The following is a 24,382-nucleotide window of genomic DNA, read 5'->3' as shown; positions in this document are numbered from 1 at the left end:
GGTTTGGGGGCATCTTCCTCGAGGATGCCTACAGGCTAGATTGCGGGTCATGGGGGAATCCAACCCACAACCATTCGGCTGGGAGTCAAACACCCTCACCCACTGGAGTCTTCCCTCCACAATCTGTGAGCTCCTGGTGATTTTCGGGACCCTGAATGCCTGACAAACGACCTGCGCCACCCCTCCCCTCTCCCTCCCGCCTCCTCAACCCTCCTTCTCCCCCCCACAGTGGACAAACGCCTGCCCTTTGGGGGGAGGGAGGGCTACTAATGGCGGCACGGGGTGGCGCTAACGAAAGCAACCAAGCCGCTGGCTTTTCAGGCTGCGCTCTGACGATGAGAACCAAGCGCCCCCTCCCATCCTTCCATCATCTCATCCTCCCTCCGGCCCCCCCCCACCCCCACTGAAGGACTCCTGTGTCCCCTTCGGACCGCATGGCTGGTGTGACGAGGCCCATCCCTACCATGTTAATTAATAGGCCCCTCTCGGTGGAGCGGGGCCGGCTTGGCTTTGATCGGACATGGCTATTAGCCCCAGCTCATTCTGCCGTGGCCGTTTTAAAGCCAGCTCTGAAAGGGAGGGGTGTTGAGGGGTTGGCGTTATTCTGGAGGATGGAGGTGTGAAGGAAAGAGGGGGTACCCCAGCCTGAAGCCAACTAACTGCTGTTAAAGCCTCTTTAAACAGTCAAGGGACAGCTTTCACCTCAACTGGTCTTAAAGAATATGATATACCCCACCCCTACGCCACCCCCTACTTCTTATTATCTTATTACTTCTTATTATAAAAATGAGAACAACTTTTTAGAGCGAGTGACACAATGCAAGATTTACACTTTTTGACTCTGTGTTGCATGAATTTGAGATAATCTTTAATCTTATTTATTTTAGCTAATGAGGAGTTTTAGAAAGAGTACTGCCTCAGCGATTTTTAAATAAATCCAATTAGGAATTTAACCCTAAACATATAGGGATGAAGTGTGTTTCTAGCAATAAAATCAATTCTGGGCCGTGATTGGTTTAGCTTTCACGCAAAGCAATTATTAACGATAGGCTTTTAATGGTGCTTGGTGTGTTTAACGCCGTCTAGTGGTATGTTTAGGTATGAGAGTGAACTCGAAAAAAACAATTGTGATTGATGATGAAATTAAGTGATTTCTATCCAATGAAAACAACTTCAATGACGTCAACCTTCCTTGCTATATTGCTGGACAGAGGGACACACCCACACACCCACGCCCACGCCCACACCCACACACACACAAACAAAGTTCACCTCCGTGAACCTTCACTGTCCTGAATCATCTGTGCTTCCTTTTGATTTTGACTAAATGCAGACAATGCAAAACAGGGAATTAGAATTAAGAAAAAAGGCACACAGAAATCCAGCTTAAACGGATAATGTGCATCATCACAATATTTATATAGAGAACAGTATTAAATGATTAAAAACAATTAAATACAACGATATTGGATTTCAGAAGAACCTGAGGTAAGTGTCTACAGATCTTATAATGATGAAAAATTACCAGCTGTATTTCTGAAGTGTTACACTGATATCCTTCTACCCTTGATCTTCCTGCCTCCCTTCCTCTCAAGGTGTACCGCAGGTGGCTGTGAGGTGTCATGGGAACTCTGTGACACAATAACAGGGGACATGACTTTTAACCCAAGCCATGCAGTAAAGCGGCCCACACACACACACACACACACACACACACACACACACACACACACACACACACACACACACACATGCAAATAGATATACCCGCACACACGCACGCACAAACATACACACACAGACCCACGCACATTGGTGAGAATGGGATAACAGCAGGAGCTTGACCTGCATTGAGCCCAGTATTGTTCCTGCTTGTCAAACAACTACAGACTGACCCCTCTGATGTTTTCCTCTCTTTTTCGCCCTGTATGGGTCTCTGTCAATCACTACTGCACTCACACACTTAAGGTGTTTACATGACAAATCAAATAGGAGTTAGGCTAGTGTGCCTTTAGTACATGGCTGCTAAAAATCCAGGCATCCTTGCATATGAAGAGATTATCTCTTGTTATATTACACACTGTCTGTCACACAGCAGTTTTCTGCACTGCACATATAGATACTGTATATATTGCAGTATACAGCACACTGTACTGGAAACACACACAGTAGAGTGGGCCGAGGCCTTTAAGATTGATTGTTGATCACATTACTCAGTTCTTTGCTAAAAACGTTATGACTTCTTTCGACTTCATTGGGTATTATGCCGTAATTATTTCTTATTTGGCACAGATTGGTTTCTTCTTCTTTCTTTTTTTTTTACCTAAACTTACTCCAGATCCCGTGTCCCGTGGATGAGGCCCAGGTAGACGGCGACTATAGAGTAAACACGGTTTTGTTTTAGTTTTGGGGAAGGTTGAGGTTTACGATCAAAAGGAAATAAATTGAGAGTCGTGGAGACTGGCTGCAAAAGTAGGCCTACAGCATCGATCTATCTGCCCAGCGACTCCGCGAATTTGACGTTCCCAGTGTTACCTTGCTGCCCTCTGGTGGGCGTTTAGGTGTATTGGATAATTAAACCGCAACAACAGCAGGTAAGAGGGGTTATTGAGAGTGACAAGTGGCAAGTGATCTGCTCTGGAATGAATAAACACAAGATCCCATTTGTGAGTTTACGGTTATCTAAAAGGTTGTGTATGTTTGCAGGCCATGATCACAAAAACATCACATAATATCTGCCTGTTTTACAAAAGCTAATTATACTAACATAGCTAATGGTTTATATACATGACTAAATGTAATATATATATATATAAATGAATAAATAAATAAAGGTGGACTACCAAAATTTGTGACGAGAAGACAATTTGAAGTTTGTCATTTGTTAAAATTTAGATGGCAGCTGTCGGTAATGTTTAGTGCACTCTACCAGTTGGTATAGAGGTGGTATAGAGATGGGTTTTTTTTCGTGGTTTTCCCCTTAATGCATTGCTTTCTCCCCAGATACTTACCCTGACTACATATCAAATATACTAACAATCTCAAACATTGCACTCAAACGTTAAATGCAAATGTCAGCCTTTCTGTCCATTCACCTATCAATGATTTAACCATAGATGGAAAAAATGAACCACATTTCAACATAACCGTTTTTAAATGATCAGAAGAAAAAAAAATCGACCTCAAAAGTAATTTGTTACAACCGAAGCAGAGCGGTGGGTTCCAGTCAGTTTCTGTTTGATGTATTTACACTGTTTTGAACGATGGTCTTTCATTCCTAAAAATAGGCATCTTCTTGCTGAACCCGTTCTATACGGCAGTTGAAAACATACACATGCAACTGTGGCAGATGCAAAATCCAATTCAAAGTTTTATTTTGTTTTGTATTTTCAGAGACGAGGACATTTCAAAATGATACAAGTAGAAATCTCTCTTGCACATGATGTGACTGAAATACTGGTAAAAGTGCTAGTGCATAAGGAGAGTAAATGCTAAAACACAGGCAGACGTGGGCTTGTTTGCAACCACAATTACCTTCTGGATTAATAAAGTATTTATGTCACATAAAGAAAAAAATTAACTGTCCTGATCTGAAATGGTACAATAGGAAACGGTTTACATTCACATATCAGCTTCTCTCTTTTGCAAAACGTTTTCACTTAACACAAACCAATGCAGTTGCAAAACACCTGACTATGCGACTGACTATGCAGAACATGGGCACAGGCAGGTCAATTGTTATGTCATTCTTAACAGACACAATAACGGACAAAATAAAACACCATAAGATTAAATCTTACAAAAATAGGCTCAACAAAACACATTTGGCATCATCCTGTTACTCAACGACTTGGAGCTCCCGGCGGTCTCTGGTTTGAATCGGTCGGGCCACATGTGTCCGTTAGGTTGTCCCGTGTCCACGGATCGCGCACGCTGAACCATAACAGGCCTGTAATCCCCCCAACAACGGCGTACCCCCTCATGTATCAAGGCACCGTTTACCAGGCCAAGTTTGGAATACTTAAAAGGCTGATAATTTGACCTAGTAACCCTAGAAAGACCACCGTTGAATTCTCCATCTATCAAGACAGCCTTGCATTGAGTACTTCTCCATGAGAGCGTGGATTGGAAGAGCATGGACTGCAGCAGTAGAGACAAAGGCCTTGTGTGGCGTAATGTAGAAGGACTGCCGGTAAACAGAAGGCCGCTCAAACCGGTCCTTGGACGACGTCTGTGACGGCATATCACTGCCAAAGAACAGAAGAATCAAAGTCATCTTTGCGACTTTTGACAGTGATATGCGGCCATAAACATCTGACATTAAAATAACCGTCCACTGTGTTTTCGATCCACTGAGAAATCCCAGAGAGTTAAAAGGCTCCAGTCGGGCCTCAGTAGACCCCCAGCGTACTCCTTGTGGACTGGGGCTCCACCACGGTTGTGAAACGGTTTGCCGATCTCTCCCCGGAAGTCCTCCAAACACTATTTGTGTCTACTCAGGGAGTGACTAAGAAAGAAGGGACTGTAGACTGTAGACATGGTAACCAGGGGGGTTGTGGGTGGGGGGGGGGAAAGAAGGGACTGTAGCAGTAAATGTTCCGAGACACCGGCGTCCCTGTAATCAAAGTAGCCGGGGGGGGGGGGGGGTTGGGGGGAGAAAGAAGACGCTTAGGTGAGGAACAGTAAACCTTGTTTCAACACCACCGCCTCAGAGTAATGTACACAAAACTAAACGGAGATGAAGGTGTCCTCCAACATCATTGTTTAACCAACATATTGGCCTCGCTATTGGTCTGCGACTGAGGTGATTGGTGGAGTAGCCAGCGTGTCAGAGGCACCATGGCTGGAGACGGTCGGTAGGTTCCAGAAGGTTCTGCAGAAGTTTTGTCTCCGGTGTATGGCTGGGACTCCAGGGGGCTGTGTTTCCACAGTCTCATTTCCAGGAGGGGTTTCCCGTTCACGTTCAGGGCGCCACCTCGGCCAGCATGACGGGCAGGTGCATGCTGGGACAGGTGTCTCGGTGTCGCAGCCGGAACACCAGCTGCTCCTTCTCCTGAGACAGCTTTTGGTTGACCCCCGTCTGCCTCTCCAGCGCCCCCTTCAGCTCATTCTGCTCCTTCGACAGTTGCCTGGGCAAGGCAGGAGAAGAACGACAAACATTTGTCAGGTTTGAGGCATCAAAGTCAGATAAACCCTAACCCAAACACTGAGGGAACTGAGACTCTAGAAATCAGCCCACGCTTACGTTAAAAGGTCCCATGCCATGAAAATGTCACTTTATGAGGTTTTCTAACATTAATATGAGTTCCCCTAGCCTGCCCATGGCCCCCAGGTAGCTAGAAATGGCAGTGGTGCCTCGGCAGTGGGCAGCGGGGCTCCGGCGAGAGAAAATCACGGTCAACCATCCCTTTCTCCTCCATGTCGCCGTTCAGTCTACTTCAGATTGATGTGGAATTGGAAGAACCAGAGACGTCGGAGAACCGACACAGTGGTTTGAGATTCATAATATCGTCTGGAGAGCCACACAGCTTTTGGCCGTGATAACATATATTATATGATATCTATATCTTTGTATAATATCATATTATTTAGATATAGAGCTCCAGGAATCCCGCCGGGGCATCCGGACTGTTCTAGAATATTTACAGAACACGGCCAAAGGCTGTGTGCGCCTCGCCATTGTGATTCATCCACTGTACACACGAGCGCATGGTACCGTGGCCGCAAGCTGCTCAGGGCCACACCCCCACCCTCCACCCTGACCCTCCTCTAAAAAACGGCACGTTTGTGGAAAGCTCATTGTGGGACTGGCTCGTAGTGGCTGTAATTCTGAACCAAGGCTGAATTTCTTGAACGTTGTCAAGTACTGTATTAGGTGCCCACTAACAGCTAAATAAAAACATTCATAAAGTAGCAAGCCATGGGATCTTTAACATTCTGCCAGTTATTTGTAATTCTCATTGTGTATTTTGTAAATATGTGTATTTAAATGTTATACTTTTGCACTGTTTACATTGTTTTTAATCATAACTTCTCTCCTATAGTTCTGCTTTGACAACCACATTTCTCATCTGGGGATAACAAAAGACCATTATAAAAGTGGCCCATATGTGGCCTAGTGGCCCATATGAAACCATGCAGTACCGCACTCTGGATTTCAATTCTTTTAAATCTGAAGAACTCACACACATCTGTTGCTTATAACATAATTCACATTCTTGATGTTTTATGAAAGTATTCAACTTTCAGAAAAAAAATAAATGTAACACTCCAGTAGGGGGCGGCAGTGAGCCATGTCAGGAAGTCAGATTAATGCTTTCAGACCGAGAAGAGATGGCAGTATCTAAAGCGTAGTCAGTTAGCTAGTAATTGGAGTGGACAAATAAGGAAATAACCAAGCTATGAGATAACACCAACTTGTAGGGATTGCGACCCAAATAATTGGCAAGGCAAATAAACTTTAAGTGGGCATCATCCAATAGAATTTTTCCCCAACTTCAAATTGAAGTCTAAGAAAATGTCAAAAGAATATCTGAAATATATTAAACTACTTGTTGGTTCTTTCACATTAACCATCATAATATGAATCACTGTTTTGAAACAACAGGCATTCTGATCTGAAAATGTGATTAGTCGGGTTGGCCTTAAACAGGAACAACACACTGTTGTAACCACCGTCATGCAACATTCACTTATGAATACAAATTTGTCCTCATATTCATTAAAGATGCCTATTAAGGTTAGCATAAAAAGAAAAGCTAGCGATAATTAGCTTTCATCAATTGGATTATAATAATATAATTGAACCGGTTATGTTATTTATGAAACCAATTTGGTTTACTGTTCAAAACATGACACAGGGTCATGTAATGTGGGTTTCTACACCCTAAACTCCTCAACCATCATAATATTTATATTCCGCACGGCACCCATAATACCAGAGACATCTCGCTAGCATACAGAATGACGTTCTCTATTTTAGTTTCCAATTTCAGTTCTCCAAGCTACATAGCAAGACTGCCGGTTTTCAAATGTATCATCTTTGACAATGTTTTGTTTTTGGTAGCCATAAACCCTGTTATATTGTAGCCTGGTAACCAAAATTTCTGCCGGTACGAGATACACCGACCAATCACAACCCTTTATCTAATATGAGACGGGGTAAGTACGATGACGTGCAGAGGAGCACAGCAGTGCCATTTTCTAACAACAACAATCATGGCTGCCGCTGTTGATTTTCTATCAAGACGGTATTTAACAATCTGGACAGTATATTTCCATTAAAAGAATAACCAACGACTGCACTTAAAGCTTTTGTTGAGAAGAAAGATGTATTTTTTGGTTGCTTAGTGCTACGTCGCCCGTTTTATTGCTATGATTGGTAACCATTTCCAATTGCGTCCAGAGGCATTTTGGTCTGAGCGCGTTGGTGACGTCCCTTTGAAATAGAAAAATGAACGGAGAGGTTCCAGACCAATTGCAGTTTACAATTCATATTCCAATTCAATTTGGATGGTCTCAGCATATCGCTCTTCTGTACTATGGTGTGGTCCCCAGTGTGGCCGGACCGGTACATACTGGATGAGGCTCTGGTAGTTGTCCATTCGGACACACAGATCCTCGTTCTGCTGCAGGGTATGGATGATCTGCTCCTCCAGCGACAGGTTCTTCTCTGCCTGTAGGAACACATGTAAACACCCCCAGTTACACCAAGTTGGTACAGTCCACCTAGGTGAGGTGACCGTGGAGTTGGATCTATCCAGCATACATCTGGACACTCCCACGTTTACAGTTATTCTAGGATCAGTTTTCTTATGGTGACTTTTCACCATCAAACCTGTTGGTAAAATAGGGTTCCTTTAACAAAATAATTTATATTATGGAAGGTTGAACATCTGATAGACAAATAAGTTGTAAATAACCCATATCCATGGGTGAATCCATGTAAGTAATACTTGAAGTGAACACACACACACACACACCACACACACACACACACACACACACACACACACACAAACATGCATAAAAATAAACAAGTGCGTGCGCACACACACACACACACACATTTTCCAGTGATCCTACCAAAGTCTGCAGCTGGTAAAGCTTCTTGCACTGATCCTCTACACGCTCACTCTTCATCTCGATGACAAAGAGGAGGGACTCCTGCTCAGACTCCCAAAATGCACCTGGGCTGCCATGGGCCTAATAGGGAGAGAAGAAAGAAACGACTGAGTTTATAGGAGGTAGAAGTAGCTATAGAGAGAGAAGCACAGGAAGAGAGAAAGAGAGATATAGATAGATAGTGGTAGAAAATCATAAATAGAGGGTAACAAATGATTGATTTGACTGTCTATACCCATGACTTGGTTACTTAAAAAAACATAACAGATTCATCAGTGGGTACCACATATTATATACATTTTGAAAGATTTAATAGGATGTCTATATCAGAAACCGTGAAGAAACGTGATAATAACGTTACACACAAGGTGTGGGGTGGGTTAAACAGACAGGGAGGATTACCTGTATATTGCGCAGTAGGTCCTTTTTAAAGGTGGACTCCTGGACCCTTGTCTTCAGCTGGTGGTACACCTGGAGGTCAGCCGTCAGTGCCTCCACCTGGCCCTGCATTCAGCGCAATGCACACGTTGAATCAGAAACACTCGAGGGAAATAGCATTGACTCTAGCCAGGGGCTTTCCAGAGACAACCCCAGAATTGCTGATAAATGTATATTATATATCGTATTGTGCCACGGTCAGGCTGGTCTTTCCTTCACTTGTTTCTCCAGGGGACATAGCTGCCCTGTATCGGGGAGTATAAAATGACAAACACTAGCGTACCCTAATCTGGCCAAAAATAGCCCTTAATATTTTCTTGTACAAAGTCTTGGATCCTCACTGGTTACTCTCTGATGTCCTACTGAAGGACAGATCAATCTGAGGCTGCGGTGGTTGTAGGAGTCGGGTTATAGTGGAAGGCGGGGTACAATGGTCATTCTCATTTAGATTTTTCATAGAATGCCCTGTTGAGCCTTATATTTAAACCACATGCTACGCAAACATAATTTTATAACATTTATAACGAATTCTTAAACCAAGGTGAAATGTATATAGCATTAATAAAAGTACCTGATAGCCTATGCACAATCCTCCAGCTATTTATCTAACAACAGCAAAACTTATCCGAGAACCTTGATTGAGGACGCGGACAATGGACACACGTACTGGTCATGCTACATTTAAAAACTTGTTTTACATAAATAAATGGCTGTAAAGTGGTGCCATGGTTTGGAAAGGTTCGGGAGCCCATTCCAACATTGGCTCCTGAAGGCGGTCCCCTCAATGCAGCCATGGCATCAGTTTATCGCGGTTGGCCTTCATTGGTTGAGAGCTGGCCACAACAGTAAGAGCAAGGGGTCAAGACAAAAAGGGGTCTTTAAAGTAATAATCTCTTAATAAATATCTTCCTGAAATGTTGGGTCCGAAAAGTTTGACGAATCGGCCCCAACAATTTTTGTATTTTTTTCCAGCTTGAGCTGCTTAAATTACAAATAAAAACAGACCTGATCAAACGGAAGATAAGGAAAAAAGTTGTATTGACCTTTACGGATCAAAATCCTTTCCGCAATATTGTCAGAGGCTTCAATGAGCTGTCTCAATGGCTCAAGTGCTCTCGCTCAATACTGGACCATTTACAAAATTTATTGTATCCATATTTTCAAAACTGGTTGTCAGTGGTGTCATTCGCTGGAAAGATCCTACGCGGCTCCCAGTCAGTCAGTCCCAGTCACCGAGCAGTGGTTGTTTGGCCAGAGGGTGGACAACACCAGTCTTCAAGATTGCAGATTTCAATTTTTCAGAAAAGTAAATGCAAGCAAGCGACGGAGGCGTGAATTGTACACAGTGCCACTTTAATCCAAGGTGCAGGAACAGCCAGTGAGGATGAATGGTCTTACCTTGAGGAGGGTCTCTGCTGCCTGGAAGCTCTCTGTGAGGTCGTTCTTCTCCTGCTGCTGCTGCCTCTGCAGCTCTGCAGGAACAACACACAGTGAGAATGTGCACAAACTCCCCCACACACACACACACGTGTTACTTCATCTATAGCAGGGTATTTAGAGAAATGAATATTTCCCCCCCTCCGTTTTCAAAAATAACATTGTGCACACAACATTGTTTTCAAAAAAGTTGTCATTTACATCAACCCGCATAAATACGCCATTGAGCGCCATTATAACTATGCCAAACCAATGGGTGGCAGTGTAGGGAGAAGGATAAAGTCATGCAAGCCAATCAGAATCCTCTGAATCTACAACAACGAATAACACAAGCGACTTCCTGTTCCTTTCAAAACAACAGTTTAATTCATTTTTTGTTTTACAATTTACCGGCTCTCGTTTTGAAGAATAATCCCCGCGTCCTTCGTTTTAATGGGAATCGTCTATACTTTCAACATAAAGTGTACATATTTATAATTTGAAATTCGTCCCTGCCTTTATACCACAGATACTATAGGGTCTATAGCATATAACCGCGTCTTCTGATAACAGTTTAATGTAACAGTAAGCTGACAACATCGCTAATTAACACCGCAACTGCAAATTAACCACACGGAGATAACCAGGGCAACCAGTCAAACAATTTTCTTTTTGCGATCATTCTGCGAGCCATCCGCCGTGTTGATAAACAAATAATCCCTCTATATGGCGCAAGGTTCGTTCGTGTGGACAGACAGCGGGCGCTCACATGACGTTAAGCATTTTCTGGCGCATAATGTGACGCTTGAGAACCTAAAACCCTGTTTTCCCAAGTTGACACGACAACACATGACTGGCGGTATCAGAAATCTCCGGATTTTTTAGAAATAATCGTTTTCTGTGATAAAAACTGCGTTTTCGTGTAAATGAGAGGCCAAACCACGTGGAAATATCTGCGCTTTCCCTTCGTGTAAACGGGGCCTAATTCTTATCCCACAAAAACACATTCAGCATTTAAAGGGGTAAAGGAGGAGTTGCCGCCTGGAAGCAGATTCTCTTCTGATACCAGAGTTCATCTTCAAGGTGCTTCACCGCGGGGAGTTACAGGGAACGTTCTTTACCTTCCACTGCCCTCTCGTGTTCCTCCGTCCGCCGCTTGCTCCTCTGGTCGTGGACAGCGCTCAGGTCGGCGGTGGTTTCTGTGCAGACCTGACGAGGAGAGAAAGGGTTTGCAGATCAGCTTTACAGTACAATCAACCCCCCCAGCCACCCTCCTCAAATCAAGCCATCTGTCCCTGGCCTCGATGGGATTCAACCCGTGAATGTTCCCCCCAGTGTTTCACAACTTTCATAAAAAAGAGCAATGTTGTAGCTCGTCACCCCGAGAGCGGTTGCAAACAAACAGGTTCCACGCCCGGCTGAGATCTCCCCACAAGACGGGTTGCCATGACGCGTAAGAACCACAAACAAACATTGACCTCAGATTCCCCTGAAGGACGGAGTTTTATGTACTCTGGTGAAGACTAGCCTGATTGCATAAATCCTGTTTGCCCGCGGTCTGCCCTCGTATGCTCTTGACAAACACAAGCCCTGTTCTCTCCCCCAGCAGAGCTGCTATTCTGGGAGCAGCTCCTAGATCCACGCGATGGATTAAAACACAGCAAAACAGGGTCTCATCTGACTTTTATGGCCATAAACAGCATAACAGGCTGGGTTTACCAGAACACTTCACCAAGCATTAGAAGCAACCGGACCGGTTAGGCCTCAGAAACAAATAAGAGACTTCAGATGGGAGGATTTCATTTGTTGTTGTAGGACATCTCAACCTAGAATTGCATCTTTTTAGATAAGCTAGCTAGTATAAGTATAGAGCATGCACACTTTTAACCAGGAGGACAGGCAATGTTTCACCCAATTTCTACCCCCCAGCAGGTCACTTTGGGGCTATGAGGTTAATTCTGCACAGCATCATCAATGTATTCAGCCAATCTACACAAGGTTTAGGGGCCACACACACACACACACACACACACACAACGGAAAAGTGTGAGTCGTTTATTACTTTTAACAGCTGCAGAAGGCCTGACGTCATGCCCACCAGAGAGGTTCTCTGGTCAGCCTGTTGAACCGCAAAGGACACGAAGAGACACGTCCGGGGACTCAAACCAAACCCCTTCGTCTCCCATGACCAGCTGGGAGGGTTACGGGGTGTTGGTATGAAGCACGGGTCACGTGACATGGAAGGCCTTTACTGCACAGCTTTTTCATTTGATATTAACACTACATGCCCTACCCATGGCGATGACTGGTAAATGCAGTCCTTTTAAGATTAGCTAATGCAACTACTAACCGCTGGTGCTCACTTGATGTTTGCCCAACCACCAAAGATCAATACACACTCAGTGTCTTTCATGCGTTTTATTTCATAATTCATGTGAATAACTTGCTGTAAAAATGATGATTTCATGCTATGAGTTGCTTAAAAGTAAAAAAAATAAAAAGGAATAACTTGAACTTGAGAACATATGGTCCGGTCCCGCACACTCTCTCACCTCTCCTCTCCCTCCCTACCTCTTTCTCCCTCCAGCTGTCTCTCTCCCATCTCCCCCACTTCCAACTCCCTATCTGACCCCTCACTCCCTCCTCACCTTTTCTGTGAAGTTCTGGATGATCGCGAACAGCTCGTCGTGGGAGTGGTCTTTGAGAAGCTCCGCCCTCTCCTGCGCCCCATTGGCTGAGAGCACTTGCTTCAGAATCCTCAGCTGCCACTCGAACCGCTCCAGCTGCTTTTGGACACACACGTCCACGTTGTCTGACGCGACCTTACCTGTTATCAAGGACGATGCGACAGTCAGACCCTTAACATACACACACACACACACATATATATATATATATATATAGGCCAATACTAAAATATTACACAGACCTAGTTAGTTTCGGGGTCAAAAGAGTGCAGTTGTAGATATACAAAGGGTCATGCGACTTTATGCCATTAAAGCTGAAACTACTCAGTATGACTATCAGCGACTGATATAGTATATTTATTATAGTAACTTTTTCCTAAAAGATAATTTTACTGATTTTAGGACTGTACAAATAGATTTTCTCTCCCGATTACATAGGCCTCAAAACCAACAGAACACCTCTTTTTAGCCACCCCAAACACAACGGCAATAAAGAGGCTGCTACATTATCTTTTATTCTTGTATTTCCTTATTATCTTCCCTTTTCTCTCCCTTCACTTCTTCATTAACAATTTTCAGATGCTCCACTGAAAACGCCCAACAGTAAAGGGCTGCAGTACACAAAGCCGACAAGAAGACACACGTTTCCTGCTGAGAACTTATCATTAAACCTTTCTACCAACCTCAGGGTCTCTTTACGTAGTGTTGACACTCACACACACACACACACTCACAAAGATAGTCACACACTCTTTCTCTCCGTGTTGGGCTGATCTTGCACTACAGTGTTTACACACACAAACAACAACCAAATTTGAAGCAAGTTCAATATAGGGCTTTTGCATGATCTATGAGCCAAATTTGAATGGGTTTGTGACTTGGTCTGTCTGTCTCTGTGTGTGTGTTAGTGTTTGTGTGTACGTGAGAGAGATGACATCCCAATCCAGTTGGGAAAACTGTCTCAAATCCAGGGGCCTCAATGATATGATATTTCTGAGGCACTCATTTACTGATATGAATCCAGGTTACCAAGATGCAAAACATTCTCAGATTACCAGGGAGGCATTTTGGCGCTGGTGTATCCTGACGTTTAAATTCTGTCTCTCCTTCACTTTCTCCAGCCGGCCAGTGGCCGTGCCGCTAGAGCAGGGCAGCAGCTGTAGCCGCCAACGGACATTTATAGATGGGGGGGGGGGGGAATAAATGACCTCCAGGCGGGTCGCTAGCGTACAGTCGCAGCAGCAGAACGCCTGTCAGCGGGTCAGCTGCAGCCAGCCTCACGCTGGAGACACTCTCAGGCCGAATGGGCCCACCGCATACCCTGGGTACAGAGTGATGGAACGAGCAAGGGTGATGTCATATCCTGGTCATGACTGATGTAATTGGTACGAGCGATGTTATATACTAGTTCAGGCTGATGTCATTGGTACGAGCGATGGTAAATACACTAGTTTCCGCTGAGGTCATTAGTACAAGTGATGTCATATCCTATTTTCGACTCGTTTTTCAGTTTCAATTGTTGCGCCATCGCAAAAACAGTTTAAATGTGGAAACTGTATTGTATCCTGGCTCATTCTTCAAGGCGCTTTCACTGTGCAAAGTACACACAGTGCACAGTGGCTCATTGTCTTTCTGCAGCCACATACCAAGAACCCCCTAGACACTAATAGGCCAAAGCCAGGGGTACATCGCCTCAATATGATAATCTAATGAACACTTTTAATCAGTGACCCCCCTTCCCACCCAAGTTTTTTAGTCATGCAGAGGTTTTCTCAGGCTGGGCAGGACATGACACATTGAGATAATGATGTCATCTCTTCTGAAGGTGGGGCCAGGTCTGAAGAGAAAAGAGGAAGTGAAAGACTACAGCGCGAGCCTTGAGGTACTTTCACACAGAGCTCTCAGAGGCCGCTATAAATCAACTCAACTTGGACAGACTGGAAACATGTTTAACCCGCTAAACACACACACACACACACACACACACACACACACACACACACACACACACACACACACACACACACACACACACACACACACACACACACACACACACACACACACACGATAAGGGAGCAGTGCTTAGCGGTGCCCAACACAACAACTAGGTGAATCACACAGGGATAATTGGGGGCTGTGCTCACCATTCCCAGGATGACGTTTAAACCGTACATGTTTATAAATGGGAGGAAGCAGTTTAATGGTATGTTGTCTCCTATGTCATATGACTGTGAGTAATATGACTGCAGCAGATGTGAAACGCAAGTTAAAAGATAAGTTAAATAGATACAACTATCTTGCTCAAGAATGCCTACAGGTGGACTGTTGACATCGGGGGATCGAACCCAGAACCTTTCGGCTGGGAGCTGAATACCCTAACCATTTAACCATCCTGGCCCCATCTACCTAATTGTCATTGCTGAATCATGTTGCATAGAGAAACCTAAATATAAAGATTGCTAAAAACAATAAAAAAAAATACTCAAATATATGCAATGTACACATAAAATACACACACACACACACACACACACACACACACACACACCTATACGTACCACTTCCTCCATCGTTGTATTTCTTTCCCTCCTTATGGCTCTTCTTGCTTCGGCTTTTCTTCTGATAAGAGGAAAGGGGAACGATAAATAGAGGAAGACACATTTCAATAATAATAAAAGCTCCATAAATAAGGGTTAATTGAATACCAGCAGTATGGTCCATTGAACTCATTACTATGCTCTAGCAGCTGGTTTCATCTAAATACATTTTAAGAATCATTTCAGCATTTAATCTCCTTTAAATTAGAAGGTCTTGTTAAAGCTCCAGGATGCAACAGGTAGACTGTGGACATTGTTGGTTCTAATCCCCGTGTCAGCACAAGAGGAAAGATATCGGACAGAGAGGGTCAGAGTTATAGGTTATATTACATGGATGTTACAATGGCTTTTGGATGCATTTCCCATATATCAGAATGGGTACAGGAGTGTAGGAAAGAAGTCTTTGGTACAGGCCTGGCCGTCCACTGGTCAACTGGAACAGTGAGGGGATTATAAATCTGTTGACAGTTACAGGACACTGATCAGCCAGGCTCGCTCCCTCTTCCCCCCTCTATCTCTCTCCGATTAGTCCTGACATTCCTAGGACGAAGCCAGTTACGTTACGTAACTCAGCTGGTACTGGATACATTCAAAGGACTGGTGAGAGAGAGAGAGAGAGAGAGAGAGAGAGAGAGAGAGAGAGAGAGAGAGAGAGAGAGAGAGAGAGAGAGAGAGAGAGAGAGAGAGAGAGAGAGAGAGAGAGAGAGAGAGAGAGAGAGAGAGAGAGAGATAGATAGATAGATAGATAGATAGATAGATAGATAGATATATGCACAAACCTTTCCTTAATTATTGCTTTTCAGTTCCTTCTATAGAATAAATTGGATACAATATAGTTGTGATTAGTTGTTATATGGAGTGTTTTTTTTATTCTAAACCTATACAGAGAGGTTTTGCCAGTTACAGAATGAGGCTGAAGATGGGACATGCATGTCTGGCTGTCTGCTTCTCACAGTGACTGTTTATAATATTAAAACAAATGTCTAAGAGTCCTTCATTACCAAAGCTTATAGACACACACACACACACACACACACACACACACACACACACACACACACACACACACACACACACACACACACACACACACACACACACACACACACACACACACACACACACACAATGCAGCCTCTTTATTTAAACCATCTTTCTTTATTTAAACACAGTGTGACTGACACAATAAATACTAGGGCAACGCAATAAATACTGAAGACAACGCAGACATGAGTGGAACATGTGACGGCCGTTGTGTTCCAGGACATGTGTTCACAACACGGAAACCTAACTGGAAGAAGCGGAGGGTCTGTTTTCATTATCTCTCCCCCTTAGTTTTCATTATCTCCCCCACTCCCCCGCCTAGTTTTTTGTATTTCCCCCTCCCTCTGTGCCTACTTTTCATAACCTCCCTCGCTCTCTCTCTCTGGTTATCATTATCATTCCTCTCCCCCCTAGTTTGCATTATCCCTAAACCCATCGCTCTCCCCCCATTGTTATATTATCGGACCCTCTCTCCCTCCTCTCACTTTCAATCTCTCCCTAATTTTTGTGTCATCCTTTTTATGAAGTTTTTTTTTAATTGTCTCTCTCACTAGTCTTCCATACTCTCTGCCCTCTCACCCCGGTTCTTCATTCTCTCCGAGATCTTTGTCTTATCTAGTCATAAGGGTAATCGAAGCGGACCATCTACTACAGATGCTTATCTATGTCGAGCAAACAATGAGTTGTCCCTACAGTCAGGTGTATGTTAGTGTTGGTCTTATTCTGTTCGCTGTAAGAAAGGTCTCTCACCCAACAGGCTGACACAAAGGCACTTTTCTAAACATTAAACATTTCTTTCAATTTAATCCCTGTGAGAAATAAGAAAATCCTGTTACAACGGCAGGTTTCGCAAGACCTTTTATAATAATCAAAATTCAATTGCATTGCTTTTGTCTGCTATAACAACATTATTGATCGTACAGAAACCCAAGTCTTGATGCCTGAAGCCTCGTACCGTATTGGCAGGCGTGAACATGTTTGTAACATGCGTGCACAAACACACAAGCTCAACTTCCCCATCAAATGTGTCCCTACCACAAATCGTTTGAAGTGTGACAGATAACATTTAACATCCTGCACAAACAAGGGCTGAGAACGTGTTTGACTGCAGGCTCCCAACGTCTTCACCTTTTACCAAGACCCAAAATGCCTTAAGTGTATATCAGTAATTATGCTCAACTTCCGCCAAACCAGTCGGAGAAGCCCCCCTCCCCCGACTAAGATGAACTATGGTTGGCAAACTGAGCGACCGCTGCTCCATTCAACACGTGCCATTCATTGAGGAGCGGAAATTAATCACATAAAAGGACTGAGGTTCACTTCTAACTCGAGAAGCAGATTTGGGAGACATCTCATTAACTCAGGGCCACATAACCCAAACTTCATGGGCAAAAATGTTTCCTCAACCAGACCATTCATGCTGGTAGAGAGACACACAGTAGCAAATCAAAAACAATAGTTTCAACAACAAAAAAATAATACCAAAAAATAAAAACAGAGCAGTGGTCGTTTCAGTTTATCATGCCATTGTGAAGGATCACAGAGACAGTAAAGGATTAAAAGCATGAGCATTAAGATGTCCTAAGGGGCGCAATGGCCTTATAATAATCAAGGCCTTGGACAGGGGAGACTACTAGAACTACTTGTAGGACCCAGTTCTTTTGCTATTCCTGTTGCCTTGGAGACACGTTCACAAAGATCTAGAACATTGCGGCCACTGTCCCAGAATTAGCATTGAATTCATTCCCCAACGAGTTGAACATTGGTCAAAAAAAGAAGAATTTTCCTCACTGGTTTAGTTCAAACTGGTTGATGCAACAACCAAAGAGACGGATTGATCTGAGTCAACATGAACCTACTAGGCTGGCAGACGTGATGGCAACTGATAGCGTGAGATGGAGTGATTACAGGGAACAACACAGAGGAAGTTTGTTCAACTGTATGGCCAGACTGTTAGCCCACTGGCTCCGATATAAACCTTGTCAACCTATCGGCCATATTGGTTAGTTTGGTTGGTCAACCTTCTAGTATCTTACGGGAAAGCATGACAAATGCATTCATTTTGGTTCTGCATTCCAGTTCCCCTCCCCCCTCCTCTGTGTAGCATTGAATATGCATTTAGAATGAGTTGTCATGGTTTCCCCAAGGATAGTAGTAGATTCCCCCTACCCAACTAACCAATATGGCCGCAAGATGAATAAGATCCATTACAGTGAGTCCCAACAAAGATTACTGGCTCCAATATTAGAATGAGTCCCAACAGTTCTCCCACCTCCACTTTAAAATTAACCCCAATGAGATTGATTTTCTGCTGGGGAACGACATCATCTGAGCTACACCAGACCTCAACTCCCCCTCCCCAACCCACTCCTTAGGAGGGCGTGCCGAATACAAGCTTCTAGTGCACGGTTGGGTAAAATCTTAAACCCCCATAAAACACCAAATAGATGGATCCTGAGAAAAACTAAAAGGCTAAAACATATTTGTCATTTAATGGCAATCGGAGAAGAAAGCTGTGTCACCATAAATACGTAGGCCTCTCATACGTTTACTTCTTTTCTGGGGCTTTTTTCTGTTGTTGTTTGGGGCCCCGGTGTGTCTAGGCAGACATGTCTGTCTCTAGTGTCTACCCTGGGTCACGTCTCCTGTTGGCCTTCCAGGTTAACACTTGTCCAGTTGTCTGAGTTGGGGACCCCAGCACTGCCAGCCAACAGCTGGTTTGGTGATCAACACTACGAGTTAACTGCCTGGGGTGTCCCTGTCCCTCTGCGAATTCAAGTTTCAATTTGAATCCCTTTATTGGCATGACAAAAACATAAGACTATTGCAAGAGCATGCCAAAGACATTACAACAACTTGAACTATTTTTTTTATTGAGGTAAATTAAATGAGTGTCTCCCACTCTGTATCTCTCTATTTCCCTCAGTCTGTTCGTGTCCATTTGTCTCCTCATCTGTCCAGCAGGCTCTGTTTCTTCTTAGGGCCCAGATCCACCCCAGATGCCTTCTACATCGACAGTTGAATAATTCTGTGTTTTATTGTTCCTGTAGAGAAACCACTACACATGAGTGTTTTTCTCCTAGAGCGCACAGCAGATTTTCCCTTTGATGCCATTGATTTCCATTGGCGTCTAAAACACGTTAGCAAACATGTTACCATAACTTGTCGGTCCCTTGGGCAAGACGAATGAGTTGCTGCCATGTACCAGACTACACCGCTTTCTCAAAATCTGTGTAACCTTCAGGGCAAAGCAGCGTGGAAGTAAGCTACTAGGAGTCTTTTTAATCATCCATCTCTTAAGTTGTTTTTCAGATCATTAATTTAATATAGGCGATATCTTCAATTATCTGCAAGATGTGTTTTTTTTAAGCCTGACTCTGCTACATTTAACACTATAAAACATATACTTTCTAAATTGTATTTTTTTGCATGTGTTTTCATAAAACATTAAAAGGACATGAAGATTCCAGGGTATATAGAGTCATGGGTTCAAATTCCTATTCTTACTTTTATATGAACTACTACTACTGTTGGTTACCCTACAACTCTGAGGGTCAATAAGAGATCAATATTTGACAACATATGTAAACACTTGATTAACGGCCTACAGTTCAACACAATATGCTTTATTACATTACCATTTTGGTCGGTAATTACAATTGTATGACTATGGGTGACATGGGTTTGTCATATTGCGCAACAAGCCCTCAGAAGCAGACCAGGCTTGGTTGGCACATGTAGATAATGATGGACTTGAACCAAATTGATTTGGTTTCAGGACACTAGGCGATTGTCTCCCTCTTCAATGAAGAGATAGAAACAAGGGGCAATCTGCTAGACACTCATTTCCAAAGCTTTCTCTAGAAAAATACAATATTTACATGATACAACAGAATTGATCATTCCCGAACGACTTGCATAAATTGGGTCAAAAGGGAACTGGCGTTTTTGGAAATGATTACGAATGAGAGAGTTCTTATGTTTTACTGTCCGCGGATGGTACACTTTTAATAGTATGTGACGAAGGAACACGTTTAAGTAGTGACAAGCAGCAATTTAGCAAAAAATAGATATTCCTCTTGACTGAACTACACAGTTCTCACAATATCAATTCTGGTAATAATGATCTTCTAGTTAAAAACAACCAATCGGCCACTTTAACCCTCTCCGCGATCTGACCCGGGGTCATGGAACTCCCAGTTTCAAACTCAGTGAATGACACATAAGATTAGATCAATGTACCTTGGGATTATTGTATACTGTGAAGAGGATGCACGATTGAAACCAGATGTTGAGGTAGGGGAGGCTCAAGTAACTTTTTTTTGTTTTCCCTAATCCATTTCTTTGGACAACTCGTGATGGAGTACGCCTAACATAGTCATAAATCAAATGATCACATCATGGTATAAAAACAAAGGCACAAATTGCATTTTGCGCACGTCTGTGGCCATGCCTCGACTCGACAAAGGCAGGCGGCTAAAAGAAAACAATCCCGTCGCTTTCTAATTAACTTCCTTCATCTGCACCCCAAAACGCGTGCGACTCCAAAACAACTTTAGGCTACTGCCAAACCGAACAACGAGACATGTTCACAGACATACCTTGCTAGGGGCACAACCCATTCCTATTCCTTCTTAGTAGTCTTGTCTTCAAACTTTTCTTCTCATTGACAACTTTGAAACAGCGTCTATCTCTCAACTGCACCGGCAGAAACCTTTCTTGGCCGCACCGCTCCGCGGAACAGATGGGAGGGGCTTGGATAGTCCAAACACTGATTCTCTTGACGGGGTCTAGATCTACAATTTACACTTGATTTGATCACGGATGGTGCTCATGGGTGTATCCGTCTCGCTTTTAGATTGAGATCTGTGCAGTTGCACGCCTATTGTTTAAAGCGCGCGCAGACGCGGACATGCACGAGTAGCAGGATTTAAACTGTTTGCCGTAATGGCCAGAGACGTCGCGCCAAAAACATTTGGTCCTTGGCCATTAGTTATGCAATTTCAATTGCCCTACAGAAGGTTTGATGCGTGAACAATGAACTACGTTCTCTTTTCACCTCGTACGTGGTGGTGGTGGTGGTTGGTGAGGTCCCCCGTTCACTGTAAAGCGTCTTCGAGTGTCTAGAAAAGCGCTATATAAATTCAATCCATTATTATTATTACGTTTGTGAGTGTGTGAATGTCATTGGCACATTTCCAATGCATGTATCAAATGTTTTTGACAATTTAACAAAAAATGCTCTATTTTTTTTATATACATTTTATATATATTATATATTTTTTATGTCTAACTAAAATAACGTAGGAACTTCAATAATATTTAGATATCTGTTTATTTCCATCTTCATCCCTCCAGTAGGTTTAATTCAATTAAAATGAGACCCAAAACAAACCAGCAAATAAAACAACATCAAAGTCAGTTGAATCTATGAATTAGACATTTAGAGAGGCTCTGTTAATTGGTTCCTGGTCTTCCAGGTCTGGGTGGGTGCGTAGTGTGCACATTCTCCCAGCAGAGCAGACTGGGGCCCTGCCCCATGAGAGCCGCCTGTCCTCCTGCATACTCCACATACCTCCACACCAGCAGGAGAAGAGACATCTTAGCCCGGCGCCACAGAAGCCCAAATATTTCTCTTGTTTAAAGAATAACTAATCAGGTTGAGGGGTGGAATTATCACTAATAGGGTCTGGGTAATACTGTCAACACCTGGGGGCATTGTAATGTTTCTCTTGATGATTATGTAGATTTTCCATTTGTTACCGTTTAAGATTATGGCAGTTCCACCTCCGGTTCCTCTTGATGGAGGAAAGACCTCTGAAGGGCTCACAGCAGGCTGTTTGTGTTCACCTCAGCACTGTGTGGAGACAAGCGGAGCACAGCAGTGTGCTGCGGTAAAGGACCGCATCTCTCCTTTTGTGCCTGGTTCTGTTAACCACCCAGGAACAGGTCCCAGAAAAGTCAAGACTAGACAAGGACAAGACCAATAAACAACCTTTCCTTTTTGTTTAATACTTTCTATTGCAGAACTCTTATTGTTCATTTAATATTTGTTCTAAGATAATCAAATGCCTTTATAAGTTTCCACCTAAAAACAACAAAAAAAAGTACTTTCTCTAAATATTTGACGTTGTTTTTGTATTTATTTAATCAAGACCTATATGCAGCGCAGGATCTAGTTTTCATTTATCAGCACAAGCGTTCCTTGGGTCCCCAGTCACTCAGTCACAGGTGTTTTCACCTGTAGTCAGCCCTGTACCTCAGTGTGAGGTACACTGGACCTGTTAGACACCTCCACCTCCTTCTCCCCTTATGTCTTACCCACTACACCAATCCCCCAAAGTGTGTCCGTCAGAGTTGGAGAACAGGTACCCTGCCCTAGAACAGAAAAACATATAAGTGCAGATAACATCACATTTTTACCAGGTGACATCATGGCGCAGTAGGCCACAGGTGCATGGGAGTCTGTGTTTGTGTGGGGCACACTCCCTGTCGTCAACCGCCTCCCACCACACAGTAGTCAAATAAAACTGACAGTTCGGCTGCCGGAGAGAGCGCGCCCGCGCGAGAGAGAGAGGTACACAGAGAGAAAGAGATGAGGTAAAAGAGATGCAGAGAGGGACATTGTGAAGCAAGCATGAGGTTTGTGTGTGAAAGGTAGAGTCTTTGTTTGTGCATACAGTGGGGCAAAAAAGTATTTAGTCAGCCACCAATTGTGCAAGTTCTCCCACTTAAAAAAACGAGAGAGGCCTGTAATTTTCATCATTGGTAAACCTCAGCTATGAGAGACAAAATGAAAAAAAAAAATCCAGAAAATCACATTGTCTGATTTTTTAAGAATTTATTTGCAAATTATGGTTGAAAATAAGTATTTGGTCACCTACATACCAGCAAGATTTCTGGCTGTCACAGACCTGTAACTTCTTCTTTAAGAGGCTCCTCTGTCCTCCACTTGTTACCTGTATTAATGGCACCTGTTTGAACTCCTTATCAGTATAAAAGACACCTGTCCACAACCTCAAACAGTCACACTCCAAACTCCACTATGACCAAGACCAAAGAGCTGTCAAAGGACACCAGAAACACAATTGTAGACCTGCACCAGGCTGGCAAGTCTGAATCTGCAATAGGTAAGCAGCTTGGTGTGAAGAAATCAACTGTGGGAGCAATTATTAGGAAATGGAATACATACAAGACCACTGATAATCTCCCTCGATCTGGGGCTCCACGCAAGATCTCACCCTGTGGGGTCAAAATGATCACAAGAAAGGTGAACAAAAATCCCAGAACCACACGGGGGGACCTAGTGAATGACCTCCAGAGAGCTGGGACCAAAGTAACAAAGGCTACCATCACTAACACACTACGCCGCCAGGGACTCAAATCCTGCAGTGCCAGACGTGTCCCCCTGCTAAAGCCAGTGTATGTCCGGGCCCGTTTGAAGTTTGCTAGAGAGCATTTGGATGATCCAGAAGAGGATTGGGAGAATGTCATATGGTCAGATGAAACCAAAATATAACTTTTTGGTAAAAACTCAACTCGTCGTGTTTGGAGGAGAAAGAATGCTGAGTTGCATCCAAAGAACACCATACCTACAGTGAAGCATGGGGGTGGAAACATCATGCTTTGGGGCTGTTTTTCTGCCAAGGGACCAGGACGTCTGATCCGTATGACGGAAAGAATGAATGGGGCCATGTATCGTGAGATTTTGAGTGAAAACCTCCTTCCATCAGCAAGGGCACTGAAGATGAAACGTGGCTGGGTCTTTCAGCATGACAATGACCCCAAACACACCGCCCGGGCAACGAAGGAGTGGCTTCGTAAGAAGCATTTCAAGGTCCTGGAGTGGCCTAGCCAGTCTCCAGATCTCAACCCCATAGAAAATCTTTGGAGGGAGTTGAAAGTCTGTGTGGCCCAAAAACATCACTGCTCTAGAGGAGATCTGCATGGAGGAATGGGCCAAAATACCGGCAGCAGTGTGTGAAAACCTTGTAAAGACTTACAGAAAACGTTTGACCTCTGTCATTGCCAACAAAGGGCCTGTAACAAAGTATTGAGATGACCTTTGGTTAT

The 24,382-nt window shown here is 43.6% G+C and overlaps 1 protein-coding gene across 1 annotated transcript; it reads right to left on the bottom strand.

The window, feature by feature from the left end:
* Positions 1 to 3,345: 3,345 nt before the first annotated feature.
* On the bottom strand, positions 3,346 to 21,082 carry ccdc69 (coiled-coil domain containing 69). Its single transcript, XM_079745185.1, has 9 exons — positions 20,911 to 21,082; positions 15,227 to 15,287; positions 12,627 to 12,805; positions 11,100 to 11,187; positions 9,961 to 10,034; positions 8,527 to 8,628; positions 8,086 to 8,205; positions 7,579 to 7,676; positions 3,346 to 5,129 (listed from the first exon to the last, which is right to left on the bottom strand). The coding sequence occupies exons 1-9, from the start codon at positions 20,929 to 20,931 to the stop codon at positions 4,964 to 4,966; spliced, it is 909 nt and encodes a 302-aa protein (XP_079601311.1). The 5' UTR covers positions 20,932 to 21,082; the 3' UTR covers positions 3,346 to 4,963.
* Positions 21,083 to 24,382: the final 3,300 nt, after the last annotated feature.

The sequence above is a fragment of the Pollachius pollachius genome (genome assembly GCF_949987615.1).
Source record: "Pollachius pollachius genome assembly, chromosome: 10".
NCBI lineage: Eukaryota > Metazoa > Chordata > Actinopteri > Gadiformes > Gadidae > Pollachius > Pollachius pollachius.
The sequence above is the reverse complement of the archived record's forward strand: the minus strand, read 5'-3'. Positions and strand labels throughout refer to the sequence as shown.